Source organism: Talaromyces proteolyticus (genome assembly GCF_021365285.1).
Source record: "Talaromyces proteolyticus strain PMI_201 chromosome Unknown BGW36scaffold_6, whole genome shotgun sequence".
NCBI classification, from domain to species: Eukaryota; Fungi; Ascomycota; class Eurotiomycetes; order Eurotiales; family Trichocomaceae; genus Talaromyces; species Talaromyces proteolyticus.
Window position 1 is genome coordinate 689,395 of NW_025764282.1, and position 22,980 is coordinate 712,374.

General features: G+C 48.8%; 11 protein-coding genes across 11 annotated transcripts; 4 read left to right on the forward strand and 7 right to left on the reverse strand.

Moving 5' to 3' along the window:
• Positions 1-555: 555 nt before the first annotated feature.
• BGW36DRAFT_341264 (dDENN domain protein) lies at positions 556-5,098 on the reverse strand. The gene is made up of 7 exons (XM_046213090.1): positions 4,940-5,098; positions 4,017-4,752; positions 3,050-3,960; positions 2,933-2,992; positions 1,530-2,880; positions 1,224-1,478; positions 556-1,171 (listed from the first exon to the last, which is right to left on the reverse strand). Exons 2-7 carry the CDS (start codon positions 4,669-4,671, stop codon positions 1,038-1,040), a joined length of 3,366 nt encoding a protein of 1,121 aa, XP_046071984.1. The 5' UTR covers positions 4,672-4,752; positions 4,940-5,098; the 3' UTR covers positions 556-1,037.
• Positions 5,099-5,835: 737 nt separating this feature from the next.
• On the reverse strand, positions 5,836-7,737 carry BGW36DRAFT_378367 (uncharacterized protein). Its single transcript, XM_046216099.1, has 5 exons — positions 7,307-7,737; positions 7,253-7,259; positions 7,068-7,191; positions 6,489-7,010; positions 5,836-6,426 (listed from the first exon to the last, which is right to left on the reverse strand). Exons 1-5 carry the CDS (start codon positions 7,371-7,373, stop codon positions 6,133-6,135), a joined length of 1,014 nt encoding a protein of 337 aa, XP_046071985.1. The 5' UTR covers positions 7,374-7,737; the 3' UTR covers positions 5,836-6,132.
• A 116-nt stretch (positions 7,738-7,853) lies between these two features.
• On the forward strand, positions 7,854-9,308 carry BGW36DRAFT_378368 (putative RING finger domain protein). The gene is made up of 5 exons (XM_046216100.1): positions 7,854-8,276; positions 8,330-8,495; positions 8,545-8,607; positions 8,666-8,910; positions 8,972-9,308. Exons 1-5 carry the CDS (start codon positions 7,957-7,959, stop codon positions 9,177-9,179), a joined length of 1,002 nt encoding a protein of 333 aa, XP_046071986.1. The 5' UTR covers positions 7,854-7,956; the 3' UTR covers positions 9,180-9,308.
• Positions 9,309-10,981, reverse strand: BGW36DRAFT_378370 (putative CHL4 family chromosome segregation protein). The gene has a single exon (XM_046216101.1). The coding sequence runs from the start codon at positions 10,889-10,891 to the stop codon at positions 9,425-9,427; it is 1,467 nt and encodes a 488-aa protein (XP_046071987.1). The 5' UTR covers positions 10,892-10,981; the 3' UTR covers positions 9,309-9,424.
• A 135-nt stretch (positions 10,982-11,116) lies between these two features.
• On the reverse strand, positions 11,117-12,010 carry BGW36DRAFT_378371 (uncharacterized protein). The gene has a single exon (XM_046216102.1). It carries the CDS (start codon positions 11,895-11,897, stop codon positions 11,586-11,588), a length of 312 nt encoding a protein of 103 aa, XP_046071988.1. The 5' UTR covers positions 11,898-12,010; the 3' UTR covers positions 11,117-11,585.
• A 397-nt stretch (positions 12,011-12,407) lies between these two features.
• BGW36DRAFT_296063 (putative bZIP transcription factor) lies at positions 12,408-13,937 on the forward strand (the record flags this gene model as incomplete). The annotated part of the gene is made up of 2 exons (XM_046211229.1): positions 12,408-12,696; positions 13,336-13,937. The coding sequence occupies 2 exons, from the start codon at positions 12,408-12,410 to the stop codon at positions 13,935-13,937; spliced, it is 891 nt and encodes a 296-aa protein (XP_046071989.1).
• Positions 13,938-14,201: 264 nt separating this feature from the next.
• BGW36DRAFT_164866 (uncharacterized protein) lies at positions 14,202-16,118 on the reverse strand. The gene is made up of 2 exons (XM_046209601.1): positions 15,953-16,118; positions 14,202-15,892 (listed from the first exon to the last, which is right to left on the reverse strand). Exons 1-2 carry the CDS (start codon positions 15,984-15,986, stop codon positions 14,466-14,468), a joined length of 1,461 nt encoding a protein of 486 aa, XP_046071990.1. The 5' UTR covers positions 15,987-16,118; the 3' UTR covers positions 14,202-14,465.
• A 689-nt stretch (positions 16,119-16,807) lies between these two features.
• On the reverse strand, positions 16,808-18,993 carry BGW36DRAFT_341272 (putative DNA polymerase POL4; the record flags this gene model as incomplete). Its single annotated transcript, XM_046213091.1, has 4 exons — positions 16,808-17,962; positions 18,014-18,370; positions 18,427-18,653; positions 18,822-18,993. 4 exons carry the CDS (start codon positions 18,991-18,993, stop codon positions 16,808-16,810), a joined length of 1,911 nt encoding a protein of 636 aa, XP_046071991.1.
• Positions 18,994-19,334: 341 nt separating this feature from the next.
• On the forward strand, positions 19,335-20,409 carry BGW36DRAFT_427257 (putative F1F0 ATP synthase assembly protein Atp10; the record flags this gene model as incomplete). Its single annotated transcript, XM_046220390.1, has 2 exons — positions 19,335-19,627; positions 19,704-20,409. 2 exons carry the CDS (start codon positions 19,335-19,337, stop codon positions 20,407-20,409), a joined length of 999 nt encoding a protein of 332 aa, XP_046071992.1.
• Positions 20,410-20,729: 320 nt separating this feature from the next.
• On the reverse strand, positions 20,730-21,544 carry BGW36DRAFT_397049 (putative vesicle transport v-SNARE protein Gos1; the record flags this gene model as incomplete). Its single annotated transcript, XM_046218246.1, has 3 exons — positions 20,730-21,233; positions 21,290-21,403; positions 21,479-21,544. 3 exons carry the CDS (start codon positions 21,542-21,544, stop codon positions 20,730-20,732), a joined length of 684 nt encoding a protein of 227 aa, XP_046071993.1.
• Positions 21,545-22,012: 468 nt separating this feature from the next.
• BGW36DRAFT_296667 (60S ribosomal protein L35) lies at positions 22,013-22,667 on the forward strand (the record flags this gene model as incomplete). The annotated part of the gene is made up of 2 exons (XM_046211291.1): positions 22,013-22,155; positions 22,400-22,667. Coding segments are annotated over 2 exons (411 nt in total), but the record flags the coding sequence as incomplete, so codon positions are not given.
• Positions 22,668-22,980: the final 313 nt, after the last annotated feature.

Genomic DNA, 22,980 nt, shown 5'->3' on the forward strand with positions numbered 1-22,980 from the left:
TGTTCTGTGTGACGCATGTGACCATTGAGCAACCATCAGTTTCCTTATATCTTGGACGATATAAGTAACATAAGATGCTCTCGCCGGTACACAGCGGAAACTAAGTGATACCAACTATTCTTACAGTCTCAACAACCAATCGTCGTGCGTATGGCGCCGACTTGACGAAATCGTGTAGGCAACTGTGTGATGATCGAATCCTCACGGCTTGATCAACTTCACCAACAGGAAGAATCAGTAGCAGTGAAAGTAGTAAGAGATGAGGAGGCGCAAGCAGCAGCGAGATGAAATAGCCAGTCAGGTTGTATCTAGACGGTAACGTCGACATTGAATTATCACCGAGGTGAATCGCAGACCAACAGAAGAGGAGCAACTGGACGGGGTATATTTCCCCGGTAGGCGCCGGCCGGAGTTCTTCCGCCAATCAGCACCCGGCTGGCTGCCACTGTACTGTAAAACAAATACGACGATATATACATGTATATATCAATTGATATTTATTGACGACATATTAATATGTTCTACGTTAATATTTAATACATTCAAGAGTGCGGTCAAATAACCAACTTTTGTCTTGTCTTGATTAACCAATCGTACAGCAGTAAGAAAGAAGAGTAGCTATTCTATGGTATCCAACACAAAAATAGCCCACTGGGTATTCTAAACGAGGGTGAAACATCAAACAGGTGAAACATTAAACAGGTGGACGCGAGACCGATCCTTCTTAATTAGAAGGCGAAAACGCTATGCTGTCGTCATTACAGTCATCGGGAAGATTTCAGTATATACTCAGTACGGGTGTACTTGGTCGTTAAGAATCGTCAAAGCAAATCATATCAACTTGATGTGTGCTGTGCGTTCACAGGGATGTGGATCCCCGTCTCGGAATCGATGCAGGTCGTCATGCAAAGGAATGCCAAAATGGCCTGATGGATGGCAGACCCTCGTGCTCTGCTCTATTCTTGAAGATGCCTCGAATGGAGAAGGAGAATTGATTTCCTCGAATGTACGATGAAAAGACCCTGTCGGCTGGCTGCTTATGGCGGTGAAATGGCGAGGCCGTTCATCAGCTTGGGCAGAGGCTTCCTCTTGTTGGCAGTTTTGGACATCCGAGGCACTCCTTGCACCATGCGAGGCTCCTTCATGTAAGAATGATCGAGCTTTGCTGGCGCTAGGCAAAATTAGCATAGCTCTAGGCAGAGAGCAATAAACCAAATACTAACCTCGCCTGATAACTTCCGCATAGTCATCTGATATACTCTGCTGCGTCCGACTTGTAGGCGGGAAAGAGGTTGCTGCCGCCGACCGCCAGAGATGGTCTTGGGTATTCGATAAGAAGTCGGTAGCCATGCGCCCGGAAAAGATAGACGATCGTCCACGATTACGCTTCGACAAGATAACTTCATCAAACAAAACAATTTCCGGGTCCTTGGCATTGGACTTCACCCGCTCGCGTTCACCTATGAACTCATTGAATGCTGCATATCGAATGAGTAATAAATCCTGAAAGGATAACTAGTAACACGTACCTTGGGTCTGCTGCAGAACCGCCACATATTCCGCGTGCTCATGAGGCAGGCTTTTAAGGAAACCATCCATATTGAAATGGTACGTTAATCCCGACTTCTTCTGCTCCTTACTGGCTGGCAGCATGAACTTTTTATATGTATACAACAAGCTAGCAAAGCAGCGCACAAATGCTGCTCGAATCTGCTCAGGGTGGAAAGCAGCAGGACACACCAGGCAAATCAAGGGGGCGCATCTTCCATGAACATAGGTCTTGCAGCCAGTGCATTTATACATTCCTTCCTCTGCCCTTTCGTCGCAAATTGAGCATATCAACTTGTCGTCACGCGGGTAACGCTGGAGACAGTGTCCTTCCACCCAGCAGGTGTTGTCAGTGTTGAATACAGGCTGAACAACGGCTTGGGGAACAATGGTAGATGCGGCAATGGTCGACGTGGCATACACAGACGGCGCATATGTTGATGCTCCGCCGTAGTCGGTATTCAATGTCGTTACAGACAAGTTAGAAGCGTGGCCAAGGAAAGGTACGCTCGGCCGACGTGGAACACCTCTTCTCTCTGCGCCAAACGACGAGCTTCTCCGGGAAGTAGCATCGAAATGACCTGATCGCTTCTCCCGTAGAGACGCTTGCAATGCCATACCCGAGTCATTTCGAGATACAGGAGTGACTGGCAGAGGAGGCGGAAAATGTCCCGATGTCGGTGAGCTGGTCCTAGGGGATGGTGGGGACCCTGTCTTGGATGTTGAGCTTGTCCCTGGCCGCTCATTTCCTCTGGAAAAGCCCCTCGAAGGCGGTTGTTCATCGCGAGCGTACAAGAATGCATTGTAAACAGGTGTTTGTGTGGCTGCAACACCCTGGTCATTACCAAAAGAATTTGAATTCAGGCTGACGTAGCGAGAAAGATAAGTAGACCCAGCCTTGTAATTCAATATAGATCCGTTCTCGGTGGGAAAGGAGTCGAATGGGTACGCCTCTACAGCATATGATGGTGGACCAGGGCGCACACCAAACCGATTGTGGTGTGGGGCAGCTAGTTGAAGGAGGGAGAACAGCTTCTTTCGCTGGTGACGAGGTAGAGGTGTTGGGCTTACATCGCTTTCGATCGTGTCGGAGTCAAGATCTACCAAGACAAAACTGTCCGACGGTAATTCGACTTTTTCGTATCGCCTTTCGATTCCCACAATATACGGACAAGGGGCTTCTAGGGCCTGGATAAGACGAGCTGGTAACACTGGGATTAACACTCCCGCCCAAGTGAAAGGGAACAAGAGGTCAACAAGAGTCCTTGTAGCTAAATATAACATAGACGTGTGCGATGAGAGAAAAATGATTCTAGACTCTGCCAGAGCATACTAGAAACAGTTAGCAATTTCAAGTTCTTGGGTTAGCACTATAAGCACTTACCTCGAAAAGAACAATAATGTTTGATATAGACAGGGAACGGAAAAGAGCATATAAATCAGTCTGTATATGAATCAGCAAAATGCGCTAACTTCTCCAAATTAAACCCAGTAAACTCACATTTCGAGACCCCGGGAGCTCATTCGGGGCTTCTTTTCGGGCGAAAAGCCGCAGCTCTCGTACAGATAACTCAACCTGAGTTTTTGACGATATGGGGCTGAATGCTTCCGTACAGAGGTTCATAACATATCTTTCTAGCGGTTGCCAGATACCAACTGTAGGAGAGCTAGCCGGAACTCTCAAGACGCCTCCATTGGTCCGAGGAACTGCCACGGCCTTGAGCCATTCCTTCCAGAAACTGGTCATGGAAGCGTTCTTTCCCATGATACCATATGCTCTAGGGATCCAAAAACCGGAGTCATCTGTCAAGCCTTCGATTTTGGATGCTGCACCGTGTCGTACCGGTCGAAGAAGGTCCGTCATCAGTCCGATTTTCTCCTCAACAGCACTAATGTCATCCTCAAGTTTTTCTCTCTCCGGAGATCCAGAAGGGACTGTGGGAAGACGGGCCAAAAGGGTGGAAAGCTTGGCTCGTTCATCAGCCAATCTCCCTCCTAGACTTGCGGCGAGTTCTCGTTCCTCATCGGTCATATTATCCTTGCGCCATTCTTCACAACATTCTTCAAGTGCTTCGGCAGCTTTCTGGCCCAACGGAATCCATAATATAATGCAAACACCGTGCAGCTTGCTGCCATCACCAGTAGTCATAACGAAACCATGCCATGTCGAGCGGGGTTTTTGATCCGACGAAACGATATTGATATCGTTGGGAAATGCGAACATTGGTACGTAGTCAGGAAATGTCCCTCGCTGGACATGTTCGTCGACCATGCCTTTCTGAGGATACCGGTCCAGCAATACCGGCTCGAACCTTCGCTTCAGAGGATGCATTGATGGTGAGGTATCGAGTGGCTGAGGAACGGGTATAACTGAGTTGTAATTGCTCAATCGTCGAGATGTGCGGACTGACGCTATTCAATATTAGTCTGCTGTCCAAATTTAGAGTAGCAAAACTCAAATTGCGTACCTTGTCGAGCAAGTGATGGCTGCCGCTTCATGCTGTTCATATCCCTGAAAGACATATGACGCCGGACACTGCCAATGCCAGACTTGAGCGGATTTGTCGACGCAGGCTTTTCTTCTGATACAATCTTCTGCATCTTCGCTCGAGGCTTGGGTCGTGCGGGGGTGATGGCGCCAGCACTCAGACTCAAATCCGTCAAAAAGGACTCTCTCTCGGAGGCGAACTTGAGCAGCGCTTTATCAAAGTCGAATTCACCATTTCCTAGTTCAAAGTTCTCCATGGACGCGGTGGACGCACGAATGGTCATGCTGCTCCGGTTGCTATTGCTCCCTGCTCCCTTGGGATCGGAGAGCTTTGAATCGCCTGAGTAGATGGAAAAGCGAGGGTCGGTCGACAGCCTCGACAGTCGATTGAGCGAATTTCTGTTGCTGGATGTTAGCTCAGTGCCGTTGGCACTGGCCCTGGCGTGGTCTTCTTCATGCTCGGCATCCTCCTCAATAGTATCGGAGACGGCAGGTCCCGGGGCACTCTCTCGCTTGCTCAGATATTCATTTCGCAGCCTCCAGTAGGTATCTTCGATTTCCTGGCCGTCGACACCGGCAATCCAGAAGAAGTCGGCGAGAGGGGTGGTGGACTCGGGGGTGGCTGCTAGAGGCATCCTTGTGGTGGGCGGCGGAGGGAGCTGTGAGGGCGCATTTGCTTGTGCTGCCAGGGGGCTGGGATCACAATTGACGACGCACTGTTACAGATAATTAGTGGACATTCTCAAATCCGGTGGCGGCGAGCGAATGCAGCATTCTACGGTTGTGTTGCGAGGAAGAGAGGGGGCAGTTGTTAATAATAATTTTTAGGGGGGGGCGGCGCGCAGAGTCGCGGGGTCTCAGATTTGGCTTGGGTTCAAACGGAACTGAAGATCATGGACGAACCGGGAACTAGAGTGCAGGTGGCGTTGGACTGCGAATGGATATTATAATATTAATTGATGGTATTCGACGGCCTTTGATGCTAGGCACAGATAGCAGGCACGCGAGGCGACGATGGAGATGAGTGCAGGAGGAAAGAAAGCTCCTGCTACGGTGCTACCTCTAGTCGTTTACCGTCTGCGTCGCTGGGGAACTCCACTATCAGCCAGCCGGACTGGAGTGCACCTCCAAGACATTTTGCGCCTTGGCCAACCGAAACAGTTTGCACAACTCACTAGGAACTACTAACAGGCACTACCAACAGTCAGCTGTCGGCCCTGACGCAGGAACGCCCAACTTCAACCCAGTCCTTAGACTCTTTGGTGCACGCTCCGACTGGTATATCCACAGTGGTACGTATTACTTCGCCCTCGGCATTGGGAGTCTGTCTGGTCTTTTCGGGTCATTATCGTTGTTAGTGCTGTGCTATTTGCTATGGCGGCCTTATCGACATGGCCCCTCGCCCCCGGTTGCATCGAATCAAGGGACTCGGGGGCGTGGAGCGGCCCTTAAAATAAGGAAGAGTCCCATGGGTGTATGAGCACGCTGCTTCAGGCAAGGATCTTCTTGCTCCTACTGTCCGGGTTGATCCTGTACGGTAGGTTTGATGTAGTTATATTGCACTACGTACATTACTCATGTTTATCATAACAGATGATGTAGTGTATTTATACGTTATTGAGAATAATACCTCAGGGTTACATATACAAACGCTCAGGGTTTCAGATGCACCCCATAGAGTAGCCGCCATTCACAGGTACTCGAAATGCGGGTCGGGACACTAGATAGAATGCTACTGCATGTGCTAGCAAAAAGTTATCAATAATAATTCAACACGGTATAATCTACCTTCGCATGCACAGCTTCTCAAGACATCCGGAGCATTCCCCCGTCAGTTTTCTTGAATAATTCCTGTGACGACCACATCAATTGATATACGTATTATGAAGGCATAGTTAGAGTTAGGGTACCCGGCGGCGCAACTCCATTGGAGCGTCGGCCCCAGAGCTGACGTAGTGTCGACTCTGGATTCCACCTAGCGGATATAATTGGTCGGTATATACTCTCAAGGTTCATATGTACTATACAAAGGCAGTGCTTCAATATATAATTGATATAGCTTGTAATGTTCATCTGGCTCGTATTAAAGTGTGCGCTTACTGCCGCTTTCTCGTAAGCAAGTTACCTGTCGTAAGAAACCCGCGGTCGCCCATTGCACTGCGCCATTCAATGGAGAGCTGCCCAAGCGTTGTGCGTCCGTCTCGCTTCAGGTCTTTCTGCAGAGCCTCGAGGCCCTCTGACTGACCAGCCTCCTGCTCGATGAGGAACGCCACCTGCAAAATATCCCGGGGATTCATCGTCGGCCGCTCGATTTGGACCTTGTCGGGCCGCTCCAGGTCCCAGTTCAGAGTCTTTGCCTTGAAAGGCGGCTTGGCGTTTAACGTTGTTTGCTAAGGGTGAATGAGTTAGTGGCTATAACAAATTTTGGTTTGCACAAATATTCATAGCTTACCTCAACAACGACGGACCCGTCCCCGACATTTTCGAGCTGGGCTTCTAGAGCAAAGCGAATGAGACGCGTCTTCCCATAAGGCCCCAAGGTCTTGTTGTCGATTTCTAATGGCGGAAGCTCCGATGACTTGGTGCGAACACTCAGGCATGGCTGGGCGATGAATTGATATAGTTTGCGAAATGTCCTAACCCTCCCGCCAGCAGCATGTGTGGCATCTGACATTAACGTTTCTGTATAGCTGACGTTGACGGCTAATATGTGGTTCCCTTCTTCTTTGAGGTCAAACTGTACTATCTTCTGAAAGGACTGGCCGGGAGCGAGTCCTCCTTCTCTACGCGTGTCATCGTCGGCGGGTTTGAGGTCTAATGGTACCGCTTGTGACGGCGTCTGCATCTCAGCGAGAACGCGGATTGATGTGACTACCTTGTTGCTGTCGGTTTCTGACAATTCGTTGTTGACGCATAATGAGCACGCAAACGTCTCGCCGACATAGGCGGACCCAAATGCTGGAGGTAGTGTGACCTTCCAAGATCAGAAAAACACTGGAGTGAAGAAGAAAAACAGACTCGAGTAACTTACATTAGGGCTGAGAGTAAACTGGCTATCAAAATCATTCGATGGATAGGCTAGGGAGGCTTTCGGTGATATTCTAGTGTCCTCTACTGCCAAAGGATACTGGTATGATAATGAAGGCCGTGAGAGTCTAGGACGGAGATATACCCATATTAGCAAGACAAGGTTTTTCATGTACAGGAACTACCAACCGTAGAACTAAAGAAGGATTAGTAAAAGACTATGTATCCTCTCAACCGACTCACCTTTGAGGGACACAGCATGGGGCTCCTTGGGCCCATCGGCTGCGGAATGAGCACGTGGCCGTGCCATTACTGGGGTGGAGGGTTGGTCGATATGATTCAATAAATCGATTTCCGGTGTCGTTGAACAATAGGTCAGAGCAATACACCGCCTAGGCACTATTGTATCCCTTTTTATGGTGCAAAGGTAATATCCTCCTGCACAACGGTGGAATAGACGCAGTACTATGTATCGAGCTGAGTTTGTATTTGTCTTCTTCTATTCTCATTGCCGCCTCAGATCAAGCTGTGGATGTCAAAATATTCGATTCCTGTTTTGATGTTCGGTCAGGTACCAACCGTAAAAGTCTATCGCATAGATTTGCCAGGTTTTCGTGTTGTTGACGACAGTGCTAGTATCAATAGCGGTCAAACAGAGGGTTGGTTTGATGCTGTTTCAACTGTTTGCACACTCAGCTCCACTGGTGATTGGCCCCGCCGCTAGTGCGCGGAGGCAGGGAGCAATCGATAAGTGGCAAACGCGCTAGTCTTATCGTCATTATCTGCGTCGCGATTTCCTGTCTGGAATAGAAGAATTGCCCCTGAAAAACATCGCAAGTGCATTGTTATCATTCACGCTTCAGGCGCTTGATAACCCTGCATTTGATATCACGATGTACAGCTCGAAGAGACGTTCTGACCTGGTCGCGCCGGATATGGATGAAGGATTTGGTACAGGACTCGATGCGCTGCCTCCCAAGAGGCGTGCTCGCAATGAACCTCCATCGAAGCGACGTCGCCAAACCGCAACCACGCCAACGAATCCCAAGATCATGATCGACTTGACCGGCTTCTCCGATAGTGCAGAAACAGAACCTCCATTGGAAAAGAGCAGAAAGAAGGCAACCCCAGCGACCGAGAAGCGCGCCAAAAGATTCAGAAACCATGCACCGCAGTCATACCTCGAAAAGCTCTATCGCGCAAGAACTCAGAAGTACATTGCTGCATTCTTCAACTTAGCACTTCCACAACTAACTAGGGTTGCAGGATGTTTGTTATCCGTCGCACCCGTCAAAGTGCGGGAGGTGTCCCGGAGGAGAAAGTTGATATGGTGGGGACGACTGGGAATATCTATACGGTCACCATTTCGACGACGCCTTGGTGTTCCTGTCCCGATTCGAGCAAGGGGAATCAATGCAAACACATCGTATACGTATGTTTCCATGCATTACTTGTGTTACCTTAGTTGCTGATCTCCGCAGGTCCTCGTGAATGTGCTGAAAGCTCGAGCTGAATTACAATATCAACTAGCGTTTCTCTTTTCGGTAAGTAAAATTGACCACCATCCACGCCTAAGGTAAAAATTCTTACATGGCGTTACAGGAACTGGTGGAAATGCTCGGAAATTCACCTATTCATCCCGTTAGATCCGACTCCGGTACCAACACCGACAAAGCAGGAAAGCGCAAGCCGATCGAAGGTGACTGTCCAATCTGCTTCATGGAGTTTGATGCGCAAAACGAGCAAATCGTCTGGTGCAAGAACTCATGTGGTAATAATATCCACAAAACCTGCTTTGCGCAATGGGCCGCAACTACGCAGAAGAGAAAGGTGGAGTGTGTTTATTGGTGAGTACTATCCCACAATCCTCTCTCCGTATCAAGAATCTAACGTAGCTACAACAATCAGTCGTGCTGAGTGGGAGTCGGAGCTAGAAAATTTAGACGCCGAATCTCTCTTGAGGAGTGATCGCGTGGGCGCAGATGGTTATGTTAATGTGGCAGCTGAACTGGGTTTATCAGGTCGGCGGGACTATTCTACCTATAACCAGTTCTGGGTGGATCGCCATCTTGATCGTGAGCGGTACTATCCTTATCGTTCAAGATACTATCGATGAACTAGCCCCTTTGCTGCTAATATGCAATGCACTGAAGTAATCCATATGTTCCCACTGTTTGGAATCCAAGGCGAACGGCCAAGGCGTTGGTTTGTCAACAACTTAGATACCAATTGACTGACTTTCCTATGTTAAACTTTATCAATTGAATTCTCATCCTAATACAATTAATACAATTGGGTATCTCTCCACAGCACAAAACCTAACACCAAACGCCAGCAAAACAATAAGCTAGTATAATCCGATTACCTTGCAGTCCTCTGTTCTCTGTCCGAACGCACTCTCTTCCCCCGCCGTGCCACCATTGAGCTCACACCTTCCTCACCCGTCATCCACGATGGCATTCGGGTCGGATCAATGATCCCTATCTCTGCTAACTTGCGTAGCCCTGAAACAACATTGATCCCAGTAAATGAAAGGCCCATGGCGTATTCACCGTTTTCCATGTACGCCTTGACCCTTTCAGATCCATCCTGTGCGTTATCGTCATCGTCATCATCATGATAATCGAGTAGTCGGACATCTAATCGGTCAAGCGCTGCAGGGGAAGATATACTCCCGGACGTGCCGAATCGTGTAGAGACAACAAATTTCCGCTTCTTCGTGGCTGGTGAATCTTCACCATGCGATCTCCGCTTTGACTCCTCCGTATCTATTTCTGATAATGACGCAATATCCCCCTTCTCTGCTAGTGCGTCGCCCTGCGAATATTCCTCGGCTGACACCGTAGCTGGAGGCCGTGGATCAATCGGCGTGCCTTCGACGACGGCATCAGCGAAGATGCTAAAGGCGCCGTTTGCCATGTTCGTTCGCCCTGCACCGCGCAAGGTGAGTAGTGCATCTAGACTCTTGGCAGTCAGGGAGGTGGGTTCTAGATTATAACGTTCGTGTTGCTGTGAGAGAGCTCTAGCGATTGCATTACGCACAATGCTTCTCAAGGCTCGAGAATCAGTGCCTATGGTTGCGGCAGATGCTATCCCCGTCGTCGCCGACATGGAGGTATATATAAACGGACTGCTATCTGGAAATGCAATATATACAATCCTTGACGAATCCAAATACGCCGCGGGATTCTGACGCGGGTATTGATAAGGCGAGTCAGTGATAAAAACCCGAAGCAAAGTAAGCGGATACGCTTTCGACCGCGCTAGATGATAGTGCGCTTTCACCAGAGGCGATATCTCGCGCTGTAGATTCGACAGGAACGTAACAGCATGCAGACGAGGCAGACACGGAGACAAATCCGTCGATTTGGGGTCTGTATTCGGCTTCTTGTCTGCAGAAACCAGCCGGAACGCGGTCCATTTCTGAGCCGTCGGATGATCCTCCAAATATCGGATATCGACCATTGCCAGCTGGCCAAGCGTGATACCGTGCCTCCAGTCCCCCTCTAACACCCTATCGATGACTTCCCGTTTACCGCCTTTTCGGCCCTGTAGTTCTTCGTATGCGTTGCGGACATCTTCGATGCTGTGGGCGGCCGGATAAGGGCTGTTCTCTTGATCGTCGTCGTTTGCTGATGAGTCTCGGTGAAGAAAAGGCGGGTAGCGAGTGAGATTCTGTTTTGACAACCATAGAGAGACGAGGTCGAGGAGCGATTGTCGAGATAGCTTTCCGATTGTTTTGACTAGCGACGCCGTGCTACTGGGTATGCGTAGATCATTGGGTAGACTGGACGTAGTTGGGGCACGAATGCGTTTTGATTTTGCCATGGCGCCGGAGAAGAGAATACATGTACCTCAGACAGTGCCAGGTTCTGCGGTCATTCTCCTGCTGGTTGTGATTGTTCCCCTCGTTGGAGAAAAGAATCAAGCGCGACGCGTGCTCAAACCTCAGTGTGATAAGGATCACGTGGAGATAAGCAATATAGCTAGTACAAGTTTGTGTTAGCGTCATTTCTGGCCTACAATTCCAGCGTGATAATTGGACGAGCTGCACAGGAATGCCTTATCTTTCGCTCTTTGTACTTTCATGTACGGAGTATACTGTAGGAATACTCAAGACTGATTAATCAATCTACACCAATTGCCTCGATGGCTACTGCTGTAGCACACTACTAACAGCTGGGTGAATTCACATATGAAATAACTAAGTAGCGGTGCATTAGCCATATGCATATGCACCGACGGTGACAACGCGAAACAATCACGACATTTGAAGCTACAAAAGACAATACATCCATATGACCTGACAACTGATATTCTCCGCACTCGATACGATTCAGATCGCCTGTCAACAATATGTACCACGCGGGAAAGCGACGCATGAATTGGCGGAAACTGCCGTCGCTTTCTTTGTGCCATTGTGGTGAGGAGGAGGATTGGTAATATCGCGCAGCCAACCACGGCGGAAGAAGCTCACGCGTGGGGGTGGTGCTTACAGACTACTAACAGAAATGTGTTATGGTTATGAGTTATGACCTGCAGCTAGCAGCTCCTCGCTAGCAGCAGCAGGGTGCTGCCAGGCTAGGCCGAGAGAGGGGTAGAAGGCGCGATTATTAATGCGTCTTCCGAGTTCTCGTCCCGAGGGCCACGAAAGTCGCCTCCGATGATCGGGCTGTTGCCACGCAGTCATAATGCTTTCATCGTGGCGATCGGTTTCTACAGACTGAGAGTGAGGTAGCTTGCCAGTACAGCAAGTCAGTAAGGAGTATGCTTGATATCGATGGTGATATCGCGAATTCACATGTAAAGCAGAAGAACTTGAGAAGTAGTACATAAAGAGGAGTAGAGTGACAACGCAATGACAAAGAACAATAGCAGCCTCAGGCAGAATCGTCACTGCCGCGATGGCCGCCGACGGCTGGTGGGGCGCCTTCCGGTGCGTGTTCTGCGGCCAATCAAGGCTGCCCTCACCCGGTCCGGCTCAGCAGCCCACCTTTACCACCCACCATGGCCCTGGAAAACCTCGTTCCTTTTTCTTCGCTCCTCTCCAGCTGCCTGCCTGCCTGTCTCTCAGCCCACGACCTGTCTCAATCCCCAGATTTAGACACAGGCATCGATCTCGACTTATCACCTACGCGACCATCGAGTTCTCTGTGTCGTGAGGACGTTGCAGACATTGCTACGGCACCGTCCCGAAACGTCGGATATCGCCGACTTTGACGCTCTGCTGGAGGAATAGTTTGAACATTCGATCCTCCTCGTATCAATCCCGTATCGATCATCGCGAGAATATTGGAATTGCTTGGAATATCGACGACGAACCGAGATATAATTTACGACCACCATGTCGGGTTTCGGTGGGCGTCGCGCCCCCAGTTTCGCCCAGTATCTGGACGACTTGAATACCATTCCATCGCCCTACGATCAGTCGCTGCAACAACAACAAAATGAATCGTTCAACATCGATGCCGAGCTCGAGTTGTTCACGAACACAGAGTTCCTGGACTTTGGCCACTTTGGCGACATGTCCCTGCCCCTCGCGTACAACCCCGCCGAGGATGAGAAGCCGCAGGAGAAGAAGCCTAATACCTCGGGGAAGCATGGCGATATGAACTACATGGATATGTTGAATGGTGAGTCTACTTGGATGCCGTATGCAAATTGCGTTTGATTTCGCTTTTGTTACATTTCTTTGCTTTGCTTTTCTTTTCTTTTCATGTGGGCACGCGATGAGTGTCAAATAGTTTTGCGACATGGCAGACTTAAAACCAGCCATTATCGCTGAGCTCCCAGCGCTCCCTATCAATCTTGGACAATGTCAACTATGGCCGTCTAGTCATCTGCTTTTTTTTGCGCATTTGTTTCGTTTCATACTACAGGACTGTGACGGGCGAAGACCCTTGCGTGGCTCTCCTATCCACCGCCATCAAACTTTGCAAGCCAAATACATTGTTGGCAATCTATTTGCCAGGGGGCTGCAACCTCGATGGGGCCGAACTTGAAGGCGCTGCGCAAGTGCTATTGGTTACCCCTGGCGTGCCGTTCGTGAAATATCACGACATTTCACGTGACCTCAACACTCCCCGGCAGAGCTGTGCGGGGAGGGTATCCTGCCCAAGCGCAATGCCATCCTCTTTTCTTTGGTCTTGATTTGCAATGCATGCGTCCATGGTCTTCTATCATTTGTGTTTTCATGGCCTTGTCGTGTATGCGGCAGTATTACTGTCGCCGCATAAGCAAACCAGCCTACTGACAATACTTTGCATGTCTAGATTTCAACGGTATGCCTGAATACTCCAATGAGTTCAACTCTGCATCGCACACTATGCCAATGAACACAGCCTTCCCGTCGCTTTCTGCCGCCGATGAATCCACATTCACCAGTGACTCTCTGGAGAAGGCCGCCTCGATCACAACACAGACACCCAAGTCTAGCTCATCCCCTGCTGCTGGCTCTGTGGGAACTGTTTCCACCCCCATCCAGGTTACTGGAGGCAAACGCAAGCAATCTCAAGATTCGAAGAACCTGGACGAATCCGCTCGCCAGGCAGCTGAAGAAGACAAGCGTCGAAGAAACACTGCCGCAAGTGCCCGCTTCCGTGTCAAGAAGAAGCAACGCGAGCAAGCCCTGGAGCGCTCCGTCAAGGAAGCAAACGAGAAGAACTCGGCATTGGAGGCCCGATTATCACAACTAGAACTTGAAAACAAGTGGCTGAAGAACCTGATCACCGAAAAGAACGGCGAAGACTCAACAGACATTACCCAGAAGAGCGAGACTGACATCGCTCAGATGTTCAAGAAGTTTCTAGCCAGCCAGAAGTCTACTGGCGAGCGTCAAACTTCCAGCTCCAAAATCGGCGTGGGCACTGCCTGATTCATAAATTAAAAAGAAAATAAAATCAAAAACAAAAAAGAAAGTGATCGAATCCACTTTAATTTATGATATACGCTTTTCTGCATGTTATATTCAATAGAGGTGGACACGGAATACCCACCGGCTTGATTGTGTCATATTCAATTTCATGTCTCGCTTTTTGATAGGGGGTTCTTGGGGGTTGGGTTGAGGTGAGGTGTTATACTGCTGGGAGGTAGACGTCACTTTTAAACGCTGCTCTTTTTTTCAGGTTCGCTGCGTGCGTTCAACTATATCGTTGTGTTTTGAATCTCACAATACACTACGTCGTTGATTGTAGATATACCAATTCCATTCACTCTGGTAATGTCAACTGCCTTGCACATACTATTCATTCATATCCATATAGTCTTAAGAAAATCACTAGGTCGCCATATCACACCTAGGATTGAAAGAGTAATAAACATTGTTCGCTAGTGCATGTATGTAAAGTTAACCACACCCACTTCCAATCATATCCGGTATTCATTTCTATTAAAATCGCTCCTTTCAATTCTCATGATCTGCTCCTTCTTCGCTATTTCTACCCTTCTCTTCATCTTCTTCCAACTCTTCCACAGGCGGTTCTTTGATTGATGGGTTCAGCTCCTCGCCCGTGGCCCGTTCTTCATGGCTTGACTCGGCCTTTTCTCGGGTATCGATGTGTTCTTCTTCATCTTGAGCACCTTCGCTCTCGCCGGAGATTTCGCCCCAGCCAGAACTTCGTCGACTGATTCGGCCTGGCATAGTGTTGGGGTTCGAGGCAGCGGTGGTAGTGGCGGCAGGAGGGTTGTTGGTATTAGTATTATTATTAGGCAATGCACTTCCTGTGATACTGCCAGTCGTACTGTCATTCCTTGTATGACCGTGGAGGCTGCTTCGAATGCTGCCGTTGTCGCCCTGCTTGCTAGTGATCAAGCTACCTCGATCCCCTCCGGTAATCAGTGTAGTGGCTCCAGATGCTGAATAAACGCTTATCCGTTCTGCGCTAGCAAGACCCCCTAGGCTTTGGCGACTAAGAACACCTGGTGCATTTGACACGGATGCATTCGATGTATCGCCCACATTGCCGCTCAAAACACTTAGTGGGAGACTCTCACGACTACCCCCGAAGACGGAGGAAGGGGCTAGCGCTCTGACTGAAGCGTTAGTGTCGAGTGAATTTCTACGCCGGCGTTTAGAAGACGATGCAAGCGTGAGAATCGACGCATTGTCGGTCAGAAGATTATTAGCTATAGCTGTAGTGTAGGTTGTCGGCTGGCCGTTCGGCGCTAAATGAGGCGGGACAGCAGGCGCAGGAGAAGAGGGGAATTGGTGAGAGAAGTGGACCTGTTGGTTAGCAGCACCGTAAGTGGAATTCACGTGTGGCAGACTGGATCCATTTTGGGCCTGGTTGTTGTAAGCGCCATATATTTGAGTCGAGGGTGCTGTGGACTGTACAGTTGTCAAGGTTGTAGTCAATGACCGCACCGAGGGAGCAGGCGACGAAAAGGTGCTTCCTTCTCCTCCACCTGTCGTCCCGCCATGCCCTGTCGCCATTGTTCCAGCCTTTGAGTAGCCAGCTTCAGAACGAGCGGTATCGCCATTGGTAGACAAAGTTGGTGCCGTTGATTTCGCACTGTTCCCTAGGATGTTATGCTCTGAAACGGAAGTGTGTAGCGACAGTTGACTCGATGCATGTCCTTGGGTTTGTCCCGTCGACTCGGTGTATGAAACAGTGTCATTGTAGCTATGTGGCGGCGATCCAGCTCTCCCAATATTGCCTGACAGTGGATATGGATTATTGTTCTTGAATCCGTTTTGTTTCTTCCCTTTCAGCATCGACCCGTTGCTTCGCTTGCCGGATGTTCTGTTAGGATGAGACTCTGACGATGAGCTTTTCAGGCTCGTCAAACGCTTCACCCAGCTCGAAAATGGCTTTCGTCGACTATGGCGGTCTGTCCACGTAACTGTGAGTTGCTGTACAACCTCAACTAGAATAAAGGCATCCAACTTACCACCATTGGGGTTTGGAGTCTCAGCCATGGCCATTGTGCAGGGGGGGTTCTTGCAATGCTGAATTCTTTGCTAGAGCGGATCAGCTGTCGTCACTGAGATTCACCGTCCGTTGGGAAGGGGGGTTGCGCGATAACGGCGGCTAGCTTCTTGGTGATCAGGCTTTGGCAAGGCGGACGAGAAATTAATTGATAATAAATTAGGATCCTATGAGCAAGGTACTGAAAACAAGTCGAGATGCAGGAATGCTTTAGGTTATTTGGGTTGTTTCGCGGGGGTGGGTGCAGGAGTGGGTGAGTTATGGGCTGCCTAACAGCGAATGCAGCTGCGTTTGTACCCCCAGCAGCAGCTAATCAGACATGGCTGCGGCGCCATCCAACCCGCCACCAATCCGCAGAGCATACTTGTCTCCCCTGTCTACATACCTCAGGCCTAGGGCCCTGCGTTGACATCTCTTGCGATTTTCTAATACAAGGCTTTGCAGTTACTTATTTAATTAACGTCAATGCCCAAACCAACAACCGCGTGGCCCGCTCAATTCTCTGGGCCGAACCCATCTGGCAGATCCACTTGCACTAGATCTAGAACTGACTGTAATCACTTACCATGCTCAACATTTGAAGTCGCCAACAGGTATGTAGCACAGCTCAGCTTTCGTTGATATTATTAGTTGTCCGAATATTTACAAGTACATATGTATCGGGCCGCTTACCAGTATTCTTATGTGTGTATTGAATGTTATCCATTACATAGGAAATTGACGTGATCTCATTCAGTCCGGCATAAAAATATATATATGCATGGCCATCAATCGATACCTGCAGAACCTAGGAATTTCTTGTATGAATAGTGGGCGCTTAACATATACGATGCTCTGGGGGCCGCCAGGGTACTCCTAGAATCTGGAAGATTTGCTTCTCGTCTCGCCCCTCCACGAGACTGCCGTCAGTCAGTCTGACTTGATTCGGTCCCCGAAGAACATCCTTGAATAGTCCTCGCTGGTTCAGGCGCATTCCCTTCTTCCTAGCCAACAATCGCATGCTACGGTTGAAGATATCGTTGCCGGTGAAATACAACAAAGCTGCTCCAATCTGCTCACCTGGCACAAAGAGAAGATCAATCCGGCGCCATACATCTTTCCCAAGCAAGGCCGAAGCTCCGAGCCACTTGGAACCATCATCATGCGAGCTCACCGACAAGCTGGTTTTCAAAAACCCCTGTCGGACGAGTTTTGGAATCACGGAGTCAAGCATAAGAATTCTGATCGATTCGAGTGTGCCAGTGGGTTTGGTGATCAGAACATCAATATCACCGCAATCTGCAGCTCCGCGTCGATAGGAACCCGCTACTATAACTTCCATATTTGAGTCTACTGCATGGACAGCATCCCGCACAACCTTCCCATGCATACCCACCTCTTCCCGTGGAATGCGCTCTTGAAAGTCATAATATCGATCCACTCCAATTTTCTGATTCTCTGATAGCTCTGCTTTGGTCTTGAGGTCTTCTAAAGATCTGAATCCTTTGGCAACCCATCTGGTAGCTTGCGCATACCCTGCACCATATACACCAAGAAACAACTGCAATGCTTTGTCTTCTGGTGTAATATCAGTGTTTTCCAATCGCCGTAGACGGTCGGTGGAGACGATCTCCTCGATTTTATCTGCCAGACGACACCCAATGCCTGGGATAGCAAGGGCTTCTGCCTTGGTACTGATCTTTTTATTTTGTCTTCGCAGGGTTGCAATCGCCTTACGATAAGCCACAGTGCGCCAGTTATCGGCCGTTTTGCTGTAGTAGTCTGCCATTTTTTGCAATATTTCTATAGTTCGCGTGTTTGGGTTATCGGATTTTGCGGCCCCGTCGTGCTTTTGCATACAAGTAAAGTTCTTCTGCCATTCCGGAACATTCAAGTCGGACTGATTTTCCTGGTCATTATCTTTTTCTGCTTCTGGCTGATCTTGTAATATAGAATAAAGCACATCGTCATCATCATCATGGTCATCAAGAGGCTTTGATCGTCAGTCACAGCCTCGATTCCGCCAGCATCTTGTTTGACATACCAAATAATTCACCGATTTGACCTTTTGCACCATTTCATCAAGAATCTCATGGTTTGATTCTGGTTGATCCACGGTGTTTATTGTAGGATCGGTGGGGTTTTTCGTATTATCTGTTGATGGTGTAGCTAAAGAAAGGCCCTCGTCTTGACTAGCTGTTGGTGAGCGCCGATCACGCCGTCGGGGATCCTTTATACGGGGGGAAGATTCCGGATTTGTAGCAGTTTTGCTTGTGGACTGGCTACGAGTTGCTTTCGTTGGTATACCATCCACCCGAAAACGAGTTTGTGTAACGCTTAGGAGCTGCCCGAATTGGAGACAATCAGAAGGGTAATCTTGATTGACTATCGCTACTTCGCCCTATAATCTGCTCTTAGTAACGAATATTCAGCTATAAATGCCGGGGTTATGCTTACAGAGAGCTGTTCCGGGGTGAGCACTTTGCGTAGCTCGTCGAAGTTGAGTCCTTTGTCCACGATGACATGTGTAACATCCGAAGACCAAGTTTGAGCCCACAGAGCCCCATATTCCTGTGACCTCTGGACTCGTAGCTTCCGCGCAAGTGCAATAATGTTGTTTGGCACGAAGAAGAACTTGAGTCCTTTGAAGATTTGCTTTGATTCCGGTATGACTCTAAAGGGTTCTGCGCGGCTTTTCTTGCGATGCTCCGAGTTAGTGGATTCTGCTGGTCGCTTCATTTTGTTCTTGGTGTTTGGATCTTTATATAGCTTGTCACTGGAAGTCTTAGAAAGGGCTTTCTCATCTGTGCCTGACTTTGCAATCAAAGGCTGCTGGGCTGAGGAATCTCGACTGATTGTAGGTTGGTTTCTCCTCGATTGAGAGGCACGAAGGGTATTTTTCGAGATCTCAGGTGCACTTGATGTCTTCAAGAAGCCAGAGAACCCGGATGTGCTTTGCTCCTCGTCGCTCGAGTAGTCCAATCCATCAAGGTCGTGGAAGAAGTTGCTCTTATTTGACGACATCTTCTCAGGCCGCTATCGACCGGGGTGCTGTGGTGAAGGGCACCTGAAGCCATGAGCGTGCTGCCTAGAAGAGGAGTCTAGTTGTCCAAGGTCCTGTTCAGGCGCGTGTAATAATCATTGTCACCATTATAACTTTCTACTTTCCATTGATCTTTCGCTGTGGGGCTGGCGCCATGCATAATTGGCAGGCATAATTGGCAGGTGCATATGATGGCCTGCGCTAATGCAAACCATGGCGCCTGCCCAATCAGGCGGCGTCCGAGCGTAGGCCGCAACATCCAGAAAGTAATTTTGACTCCATCTCTCACTCGCCTCGCAGTCAGTCAACAGCAACAGTCAGGATGCTTGCTCCGGAGTCGCGTCTGTCACTTCTGCTAAGAGACCGTCGCTGCCTGCGCTGTCAGTTCCAGGCAGTCAGGCGCTCCAAGATCAGTCTTCGTTATTCCAGCAACACACCACAGCCATCAGCAGATAGCTCGGAAAATGAGATAGCACCGCTCGTACTCAACCGGCCTATTGGCCTCTTGCACCCTCCGGTACCAGGGCAAAATACTGGGCTCGATAAACGCTCGTTGAAAGAACGGCACAACGACTTTGTTAATAAGGACAAACACTCCCAACGAACGAAAGACTTGTGAGAATCCTAATTCCAAAAACAGCTTCGTGTTGTCCAAGAAAGCATCTATATGCTAATATAATCTTAATCGCAGGAAAAACCAACTCGCAAAGCCTTACTTTCGAGAATGGACGAACCTGCGCTACAATGACGGAAAGACGTTTATAGCAAACCCGCGACTTTTCAAGAGAGACCTATCATTTTATTTCCCCAACCTCTACGGAACTACACTGGCGTCCCCAAGCAAGCCACAAGACACAACAACAGTAATTCACGGAAAAGTCTCAGTTGTGAGCCTCTTTTCCAGTCTTTGGGCAGAGCAGCAAGTTGCGACATTCACGGACCTAAAACAGAACCCGGGACTCCTGGAGGCACTCAAAGTCGACCCGTCCATAGCACAGCAGGTATCCATCAACCTGGAGGAAAGTGCCATGAAGGCGTGGTTGGTCAGGATGTTTATGTGGAGATTGCGACGACAGCTGCCTGTCGAACAACACGATCGATATTTCCTTGTGCGAAAGGGGTTGACAGAACCAATCAAACAGTCAATTGGTATGCTCAACAGCAAAGTCGGCTACGTATACCTCTTAGATGACGTTGGTCACATTCGATGGGCTGGCAGTGGACCTGCGGCACCTGAAGAAAAGGAATCATTGAATGCGGGCCTTTTGAAGTTGATTCATGAGAAAAAGAGCCATGGCAGTAGCAGGTCTCGCCCCGAGTCTACGAGTGCTACTGAAACGACATCTGGTAAAGCAAAACCAAGGGTCATCCCGCACCAGACCGTGCGAACGGTTTAATACAATAATAGCAAAAAAACCAAACTGCAGTACATGTACAGAGCAGCTAGTACTTTTTTCATTAAACGGCATCTCATCCAATCGCAGCTTTCGGTACATAGACCATGCTTAAGCCACGTCCATAATTATATGCATAATATATAGTTCAAGGAATAAAAAACAAGACCACTTCAGGTCAGCCGATCAGGCCAAATCGCAGACGCCAGAACCCACTCCGAAATATAAACATTCCCATATATCAAAGGCGTGGAGAATGAAACATTGAAGATGTAAACCACCCTTAAAGCATACCCGAGATCCAGCTCGACATCATCATAATATTAACTGAAGATAAACAACATGAGGCAGCAGAATCCAATGAAAACACCAAGGATAATGCCATCCCGCCTCCGCTTGGCGCCGATTTTGCCTATCAACGAATTCATCCCTGGAATCTGTCCTGCTGCCCCAACAATGCGCCGGTTGATGCTCGCTAGTGTTTCGCCTTGGAGCCCGAAATTCTCATTAACGGCATAGGCCTGCGCCAGTACCCGATCCATCATATTGTGGCTATTATCAATACGCCCTCGCTCTTCAAGCATGTATTCAGCCTCCGCCGCATGCGGATTCGAGGATCTGTAGGCGTCGATATCTGAGCGAACATTGGAAAGCAGGTTCGCGCGGTCACGGGCTTCGGCGATGCTGGATGAAAGTCGCTGTAATTCTCGGCGGTGTTCGGCGAGAACTTCGCGATGGCGGGCTAGGTAGTTTTGCTTGAGGCCGGACGAGGTGAGGTTTGCTTCTGAATCGAGCAAGCGGGTGAGTTGGTTGATCAGGGATTCACGCTGTCAAGGCTCATTAATTTTTATTGTTGAATGCTTGAGTATGACTGTGGCAGTACCTTTTCGAGGAGTTCCTGTATTTTTTCTTCAACCTTTTGCTGTTCCTCCGTCGGTTTCACGGGTAATTGTGTCATCGATGCATATTGAGAATACGTATGGAAAAGACTTTCAGTCTGTATGGGCAAAAGAATACGGCGGTCATGTTAGTCATAGCCGACAGATATAAAGCCAAAGAGGGTAGATAATACCTGAGTCTCAAGAGACCTCGCCTGTTGTCGGAGCTGAGCCCATCCACCCCCTGTAGACGTGGTCATTTCGAATGCAGGATGATTAGAAACCGCAAGAGCAAAGGAAGAGAAATATAAATTTTCGATAAAACCATCGACTCTATCTCGTAACAGAAAGGGTATCGGCGGACATCTACAAGCACCAACTGAGCACTCAACTCTGAGGCAGATACTAATACATCGAACAAGCCAAATAATGACGACGACAGCGCCATACCACATTCAGCGCGGAAGCCATATGCCTCCTCACGTGACTATGAACCGTGGCTAGTGCCCTGCGGCTTGATGCAGTTTAGCGCAGAATCGCACTCACTTTCGCGAGAAACCCTAGTCCCACAACCCGCCAAAAATTGACGGTCGGTCGCTATCTTCAAACCTGCAACTCGACAATCCACGACAACGACTCGAAGCCGCACACAATGGTATGTCAGGGATTACGACTGTTCTATCGCTTTTATTTTATGCTCGGAGTACTGATTTTTCTTTATCTATTAGTCGAGCGCCAAGGTCAAGACCAACCAGCTCTGGGGAAAGAGCAAGGATGAGCTCACCAAGCAACTCGATGAGTTGAAGACTGAGCTCGGTCAGCTCCGTGTCCAGAAGATCTCCCAGGGTGCTTCTTCCAAGCTGAACAGAATGTACGTTTATACACCGCGCTGCGCACAATATCCGATGTCCATGAATGCCAAGCGAGAGACGGCTGTTTGTGGGAAGAAAAAGGACAAGAAGAAAAAGAGAAAAGGGATAGGAAGGGAAAACGAGCGAATTCGAAAACAACAGCAAATCAAATTCAACCCTCAATACACCCCGATCTTTCAGCTACAGGCACAGGAATTGGATATTTTTCAGAATCCGAAAAGGATAAGGCTAACCAGATCCCAGTCACGATGTTCGCAAGTCGATCGCCCGCATCTTGACTGTCATCAAGGCCAACCAGCGCTCTCAATTGCGTCTCTTCTACAAGGGCAAGAAGTATCTCCCTCTTGACCTCCGACCAAAGCAGACCCGCGCCATCCGTCGACGCCTCACCAAGCACGAGGCCACGCTCATCACAGAGAAGCAGCGCAAGAAGAACATCCATTTTCCTCAGCGGAAGTATGCCGTCAAGGTGAGTTCTCGTCCTCGACAATTACTTGTGTTCTATGTTTGATGTAATGCTAATGTTGTTCATTACTAGGCATAAAAAATGAATGCATGACTTGTGTTGCTGGGGCGTGGGTGACTTAGATGCTGGGTGTTTTCTGAATCCCGTAAACGTATCTAACATGGGTTATTTTTTTCTCCCTTTTTTCATGCGTCAATCTTAAAATAAAGAGCGGGAACTGTATCTTAGTTAAGAGATGCAGACTTGACATTTCCATACCTTGCATAATGGAAGTTTTTGACATGACATTTTTCATTCTACATTTGATTCTAGAAGCAAGTATTATAATATCGTCCAGGTCTGTATGAAGAAAAGAAGT